The sequence below is a fragment of the Triturus cristatus genome, chromosome 4_1 (genome assembly GCF_964204655.1).
Source record: "Triturus cristatus chromosome 4_1, aTriCri1.1, whole genome shotgun sequence".
NCBI lineage: Eukaryota > Metazoa > Chordata > Amphibia > Caudata > Salamandridae > Triturus > Triturus cristatus.
In genome coordinates, this window is record NC_140585.1 from 1,181,131,985 (window position 1) to 1,181,140,475 (window position 8,491).

The 8,491-nt window shown below is 42.4% G+C and overlaps 1 protein-coding gene across 1 annotated transcript in view; it reads left to right on the forward strand.

Annotated features, from left to right (window-relative positions):
• LOC146856310 (pre-B-cell leukemia transcription factor 1-like) overlaps positions 1–8,178 on the forward strand; it is a 236,758-nt gene extending 228,580 nt beyond the window's left edge. The window contains exon 9 of the mRNA XM_085654422.1: positions 7,265–8,178. Within this exon, the coding sequence (XP_085510548.1) occupies positions 7,265–7,357 (93 nt within the window). The 3' untranslated portion in view covers positions 7,358–8,178. The remainder of the gene's footprint in view (positions 1–7,264) is intronic.
• Positions 8,179–8,491: the final 313 nt, after the last annotated feature.

Genomic DNA, 8,491 nt, shown 5'->3' on the forward strand with positions numbered 1-8,491 from the left:
TCTCTTCTTCCTTTCAGCACCGCCGCACTATACACCATCTCCCCAACAGTTGATGGAGGACCATTTTCCGTTTTGCAGCAGAAGGTGCAAGCCCTTTTGGCCAAGGGGTATATCAAGAGGGTGCCTGTGCCAAAAATAGGTTCTCGTTGTTATTCCCGCTACTTACTGGTGCCCAAGAAGGACGGAGGCCTTCATCCTATATTAGACCTGCGCCCTCCCAATGCCTTTTTCCGGGAGGAGAAATTAAAAATGCTCATCTTGCCCAGATCTTGTCTGGATGGTAGCGTGACATAGACAGGACAGCAGCATTTTCAGTTTGCTGTGCTCCCCTTGGTCTCACCAGTGCCCTTCGGGTGCTCCCGAAAGTGATGGAGATTGTGGCAGCACGTCATTGGAGGTCAGGGGTGCCAGTCTTCCCCTATCTTACTGACTGGCTATTAAAAGCCGGCTCGACCCAGCAAGCCATCTACCACCTCCAGACTGCGCTGAGCCTTCTGTCATCTTTGGGGTTCGCTATCAGTGTGCCAAAGTCACACCAACTCCTGAGATGCTACACTTCATCAGAGCCACTATAAACATGGTTTGCTTTTGTGCCTTTCCCTTGAAAGAGAATCCAGGACATTCAGGCTATGATCCCGATCTTTCAGTGTCCATCCTGAATTTCAGTGAGGTAGACTCAGAAGCTGCTGGGATTGATGGCTGCCTGCATGCTGCTGGTTGAGCATGCCAGGTGGCACCTGGAGGCTCTGCAGTAGGACCTGAAGTCTCAGAAGGCCCAACATCAAGGAGACCACTCCAACCACGTCTATATCTGGTGGGAGACTGCAAAACACCTGTAGTGGTGGTTACTGGAACATGTTTGGGTCAGAGGCAGAACCCTCTCTCTACATCACCTAGAGCTGATATTTGTGACTTATGCTCTACTTCTAGGTTGGGGCAGCCACCCAGGAAAGGCGGAGATCAAAGGCCTCCGGCAGAGTCCCGGCTTCATATTAACCTATTGGAGCTAAATCCTCTTGGTGCTAAAAGCCTTCCTTCAGTCCTTTAAAGGGAGACAGACACAGGTGCTCACAGACAACACCACTGTCATGTGGTACTGCAACAAACAGGGCAGGGTAGTGATCCCGGACTCTGTGGCAGGAGGCCTTGCACCTCTGGAAGTGGCTAGACCACCAAGGAATTTGCCTGGTGTTGAACCACCTAGCATGATCGTTAATGCCAGGGTGGGCAAGCTCAGCCGTCGACTTAAAGCTTGATCTATTTGCCATCGCTGATAATGCACAATGTACGCACTTCTGCGTGTTGGAGTTTCCAAGGCGTCTCTCGTTCTGAGTCGCATTCTGCCTTAAGTGGAACTCGGGACTCCTGTAGGCCATTCTGCATATACCATTCCTGCCCTGATTTCTCAAGATCAGGACCGAATGGGCTCAAGTCATCCTAGTGACCACTAATTTTCCCTGCCCACACAATGCATCCCAGAGCCCATTTTAGAAAACATGCATATACAAAATGTATAATCACTTTTATTTTTTAAAAGCCAGATTACAAACAGCCCATAAAAGGCAACTTGGGCCATTTTGAACCTTTTGACATTAAAAAAATTGTACCCGTATAAATCTGTCCTTCCTCAAAAGTAGTTTCTGCTTTCCTTATCTGGCTATTACCCTCCCATCTTTTTCGACCACTGTGCATCCATCAGATTTGGAAGAACATCTGGATACTCAGAACCGAAGCATGTAGTGTTGTAATACATTGACAGCATGCAATAAAAAGGAGTAGATGACCGTCTGTGGGATATACTGGAGCTGAAAACGGAAGACCGAGGTCAAACTCTCAATTTTTGTTTTAGGCTATCCTCTGTTCCAACATTTGCTATGGCCAGTTTATCCACTGGAGGACATTTATGCTCATTCCACCAGGGCCATAACTGCTTACACAGCTCTTTCTGGAGAAGTTATAGTTGCCAACATCTGATGTACAGCTACATGGTTGTACTTCCATACTTTTGCCCACTGTCAAAGATGCCAGTTTACAGTGGAATAACAGCACACGATGCTGATGACAACTTTCCATTCATAACGCCTGCTTTGTCTATACAGCACATTTGTTACCATTTGATACTCCTGACAACAGATCCCACACCTTCCCTCAGGCACCAGGCTGGATCCAAAAAGCCCTTGACAAAGTGCCTATCTGCCACCAGGTGGCGCCATGTGGCTCCGTGCTGAGTCCACAGTGTCCCGGCAATTACAAAGTGTAGAAGCATAAAAGCACCACCTCTGCACGCTGCCATCAGTTCTTTTCTTTCCAGTCCTTCCGACACTTATCCGGAACTCCGCTGCCACATTCATCTGCCTTTCGATTTTTGAAAGAAACAAGCACTGGCGAAGCTAACAGTCCTTCACTCATGAAACATTGGATTTGAGACTGCTTCTTTGTCTTGTAGATGGCAGTCATGAATGCACGATCATCTGTAGAGGTCATCTTTGAATGTATTTTCTTATGCTTTAAGAAGCTACATTAAAAAACTAATGAAAGTTGCGGAGAACCTCAAGTTGGTGGTAGCCTTCTAGAAGTAGCATGTATTCCCCCCAGTTAAAATTATTTAAAATATGATTTGCTTTAGCCACAGCAAGTCTTTCAATGGAAAGCAAAATTGTTGAATGCAGAATTTCTGATGAACAACTTCAAAGCAGTGCCTTAAACCATTTAGCTACCATGACTTGGAAAAGTAACTGTACAGATTCTATTAACAATAAATGTTATGAGCGCAATCTGCAGTACAACTGTTGTATCTAAAAGTGACATAACCATAATATAGGACTTAAGGTGCAATCCCAAAGTAGTTTTTAAAGAATGTGATATAAATATAAGTGTGTTCTTGAGCAAGTACTATAATGGAAAGGGAAAACGAGCTATAGTAAATAACTTTCGAAACATAATCAATACAGCGATTGCAGATTTAATGAAAAAACCTTCCCCAACATTTCAAATATTTAAAAAATACAAACCCAAAACTTGTTTCTTGACATAGGATTAGAAACACACCTTTAAACTACACCACAATCTACATACAAAATCTTGGTCAACTGGCCTACCTGTTATTAAATGAAACAACAGTTTCTCTTTGTAATATTACATTTCATACCTAACCGCTCACTGAAGGCGGGGTGGAGTCGAAGGGTATGACCGATTTCACCAGGAAGCTCATATATGGAAAGAGCTGCTGGGATAAACTAAGATTTCTAACAACTTCAAAGGCAACCTTACTCCATTGAATTGGGGTATTTAAACAACATCAGAAAGAAGAGCATTTCTTATTCGAGTAGTAAATGTATATATATGATCCATAAAAAGGTACAGTCTCACAATGAGACTGTTGTAGGATGCAGATAGGGAAGGCATCACAATATAGTCAAACACTGGTCGTGTAAAACAAATGATAGTATGTATTTATCAGTTTAAATGCATAGAAAGTGTAGTGTCCCATGTGGAACGAAACCAGAAGAAAACAAAAAGAACAATGCAATTATATATACAATAAAGCAAAGAAAGAATAACCAGTTTCTGAGATATAACAAACGTCTAATGGGTTATATATCTGAGCGAGCCCTTTTATTAATGAAAGGGGTCGGATAATGAGTTAATTTTTGGGAAAATGTTGGCGTTTCGACCCAGTTTGCAATGCGGGCGGTCTCATCACGACCAATTGATATGGCGGACACCTGTGGATACGAAACAAGTGGAATGACTACTCGGTGTGAGCAGTAGTGACAGCCATAATGTAGACTGATGTTTTGTGCACCTGATGACAGAATGTAGAAAGATAGTAGAGAAGCATGAAGAGTGCATACCAAACAACGTGCAAGGTAAGGGGAGGGGTACTCACATGGGGTGCCCTTGGCAGGAACTGAATGTCGGTCAAGGAGGGGTGAAATGAAAAGGAATTATTGTAAAGCAGGAATACTTTTTCATGCTGGTGGTACTGTGAATGCTGAAAAAGAAATAGGCAATATGTGAGGCAGACTTACTCCCAGGGAGATGAAAGGGGATGAGTGCCACGTGCCCCTTTGAGGATGCAGCGTCATGCACCGATGTGCAATCAACAGCAAGGGAAGGTTCATGTAGGCAACTGGCGGGCTGCAGGGATAAAGCCTCACCGAACATGACCAGCAGTGAGCACAGTCAGCCCTCTTGTGATTAAAAAGTAATGATGTGAAATGGTGAGCAGCAGTTGTCTGCCTCACTGCCGCTCCAGATTTCAGCTGGCGACTGCTAGTCCAGAGGTTGCTAGGCACCACAGTGCAACACGGCCTTGGTAATAGAGGCGTGTGTGCAGAACCAATGTTGGGAGGAATTAAGGAACCGGGCCAGCAGTAGCTGTCGCACCGTAATGGGACATGTCAGGTGTGTGAGTATACACGTTGCATGTGCGACTAGAGATGTGACAGGAGAATAAAACAGGGGCACTGAGGCATATTAAAAACGCTACAAGAATGTATGCAGGAGTCACGTGTGCTACAGGAACTGCCAAGCGGAATAAATCGGGGCCACATAAGGAACATCCAAAATGCAGTGTTGTCAACCAATCATTATGGGGGGGATTCCATTTTGTAACTGGAGATGACACATAAAAGCAAGGTTATCAAGTCACACACATTAGAAAACATGTAAGAGACAATGGGGTCAATTTGCAGGTATATACATTAGACCAAACATAGGCAAGGCTCAGAGGAGTATGGCTAAGGCCACCTTGTGGGTCTAAAGATTACTGTCCAATCAAATTAAACAGATGGAAAAGTAAAAAACATGGTGTATATATATGCCACTTGCAGGTATCTACATGCTAACAGAGTGGGCACCCGAGAATAATGGCTCAGAGAACAAGTTGTTCTGTTCCAGTTGTAAAGTAGCCTGCAGAATGTAGATACTGCAAAACGGCCAAACGCAACCAGTTGTACTAAATAACCATAGGAGTAAGGTCACAGAAATTCAATATAATCGTTGGAGTAGGGCCACAAAAGTTCAATATGCTGTGATGCAACGTACACCTCAGATATGTAGTGTAAGCTCAACTTGCCATTTCTCAGCTGTGTTAAGGTGCAGATTTATAGAATTGCAGTGTTCAATCCATTTGTATTCCATTTTTAGAAGATTTCGGTGAGGTCACTGCCTCTTTCAGGGGTGCAAGCAGTGTCTATGACCTACTACATTATTTATTTTGCTGTATGGGTCTTTTCCACGAAGTGTGTCACCCCTGAGCATTCTTTACTAGACATCTGATCCAGCTTCAGTGTTGACATATCCGAGCTTTGATAGGTTGTGAAGTCTGCCCTATGTAGAGCAGTTTTTGCGGGCACCATATACAGTAGACAACATTTCTGGAATTGCAGTTGGAAAACGATTTGAGCTCAACCTTAATAGAGCCATGTTCGAAATATTTGGTGTCAAGCATGTATGCACAGACTATGCAGTTGCCACATCGAAAGTGGACTCTTAAGGGGGTAGGCCCCACGCAGTTTCTAAGGTTCTGCTAGTTATAGGAATAGTAACTCTGGTTGTTGAGTAAACTAGGTGGTCCGTAATATTCTTGCCCCTTTTGAAAGCAAACATGGGTAATTGCAAGGAGGGATCTACGCTCTCTATGATGTGCCAATTTTTTGACCAAGTTGCAGACTTTTTTTGTGTGGGGGCAATAGGTGGTGACACAGTTTATCTAAAGGTAATTTGATCTTAGTAGTCAGTAGTTCTTCCCTCGAGCAGTACCAGGGGCGCTTCTGCATGTTTTTCAGTTTTCTTGGGGTAGCCCCTCGATATTAGTTTGACCTGTTGTATGTAGGCCTCCCTGAAGTAGTCCTCTTCGAGGGTGCAATTCCTGTGGAGCAGAATAGTAAAAGATCTACATTCCACAACAGTCTCATTGTGCGATTGTGCCTTTTTATGCATCATATGTACATTTACTATTCCAATGATAAACGTTTCACAGTCAAAAGAGCTAGACTATGGGAATGGGCTTATTGTCATCTTCACCAGAACTAACCATCAGACCACAACTTACCTTTCCTGAAACCTTTGCCCACTCAACTCTTCTACCGAAGCACTGTGTAAAATGTCGACTCCATTTAAAACATGATGATACTTCTACAAATGTTCACTTCAGAATGGTGGGAATGAAGAGACATGCTTCTTTTGTACTGAGGATTGTGTCTGATGTTCAAAGGTGTCACTTGACGTGATCATTTAATCTTCCTCTGTTTCTAAAAACTTCTGAATAACGTAGAGCAAGATATTCCCAAATGTAATAACAAAAGAGCTCTTTGGTACTACATTCAAAAGGCAGCAGCTTTTGAAGACCACTGTTGGTCTTTTATAGTCATGGGGATTTTTGAAAATCGCTGACTTTGCTAAATGTTTCAATGTGGAATGTTGAAAATATACGGTTACTCTATACAAAAACAAACTGAGTTTTGGCAGCTTTTCTGTCAGTGGAAAGGCTTTCTTGGCAGAAGTGCACTGTACCATCCCAATCAATAATGTTTGTACTATTGCAACTTAAAGGTGTGTTACCAACTACTTCTAGCCAATCACTGCTTGGATTCTGATGTTTGAACAGCTGCAAAGGTGTGACAGTTGACTCTCAAAGAATGGGCTTCGATATTAGACTCCAGTTGTCAACCATCCCATGAGGATAGTGCTACAAAATGTATTCTAAGGTTGAATCTGGGTCTCAGTCCTTGCTCGAGAAGGAAATGTTACTTGCCTGTAACAGCAGTTTTCCATCATGGACATGCTCAACGGTCATAACCTCCCCTCTTTTCTGCTTCTGTGATTCTTGATATGTAATTGAATACTAGAAATGGAATGGAGGATAAAACGGGTTATTTGAAGCTGAGCTGTTTGACGAAGGAAAGGCTACTGACTGCAAAAGAGAAAACGAAACTGCATTTCATTAAAAAAAATATATATATATATATAAAGTGGAAGCAGGAAAAATATATTTCACTGTAATTTTCTAACATTATGCAATGAAAATTGAAGGTATTGCTCGGGGTCAGAACTAAAGACTGGGAAATTAATCTGGGAGTAAATCCTCACTGGAGGACTACTCTCACAGTCAAGTTACTTTTCCATTCGGCATAATGTTAGCTTGTTAAATAAAAATGAACGTCGGAATGCTTTATTATACATTTTGTTTTGTGGTGAGCTGGTCATGAAACTTTGGGAAAGTTAAGTATGTTTAATATGCTTCTTAATTTTTTTGCAGACTAATGGAAGGTGGCCTGCTTCTAGCACCCCATCATCTATGACTTCTCCTGCTGCAGACCTTGGTAGTGTGAACTCGGATGCCTCCAACTAGGAACTTTTAACAGCTGCCTACCGGAGGAGAGTGATCATTAGAGTACTGCCAGCAAGTCGCAACCTCTATCTTGTGTAATGGTGGCTTTCAGCGAGTTGTAAAGCATATTCACTCATGACATGCTTTGGATGGAAACGCTGAGAGCAGAACCACCATTACATATTCTAACATAGGGATTCTATTGCTCCTTGCTGAAACAGTTTCTTCCAAAACCTGTGAAAGACTTGGAACTAATACCCCAAATAGAACTGTTTCAGGTAGCCACCTTCCTACCTCTTTAATCTTGAAAGATCATCTATTTCGTTAAACAGTTTCCACCATTTTTTTTATTTGTAGGAGGATTTGGTGACTAAGTAGAACGGTACAGATTATTTCGCCTTTTGAATTAAAATGTTTCTTGTCTAAAGTGACAGTATGTTCATCCGTGACAGCAGCACAGAGCTTGCTGTGTTCCACGTGAACAAGAGTCTGCTGACATAAACCAAACTATTACCACAGTCCTGCCTCATCAATAATAGCCTGGTTAATACGTGTCTATTTATTGTGTCCTTCTAACCACAGCGGCTCTTCCAATGTGGTTTAACGTGGCATTTCTTCTCTGCCAAATTTGTACAGGGTATGTGCGCTGAAAGGTGGGGAATGGGAAATTGGTTGGGTTGGTAGGTTTGTGAGATCTTATCTGTATAGACCACTCCATTTTTGTCATTTGCATGTGCTGCCACTTCCCGGAAGACTGATACAAACTGGTAGCTAGACAAGTATACTTCTAGTTTTAGATGCCTGGGCAATAACTGCTGCACAATAAAGTTATACTAACAATTTTTGAAATATACAATTTAGGTTTTCAGCATTAAGTAAGGGCGGCCAGCCTTTGACTAGAAATAATGTTAATTTCTAGATCACAAATCAAAGCTTAATTTATAGTACAATAGTTAAATCATGCTATACTGTTTGTATACCTTTTTATTCCTCTTAAGCATTGTACATGCATACAGTGAGAACATGTTCATTTCCTCTGTGCTCATGCTACCTGGACGTCCTAATACTAACCAGAGAGGCTGTTGCTCCCTTGCAGGTCTCCGTACCCTTGATTGAAAACTTTTCTATGAGGTTCTGCTAAGTAACTCGAAAGTT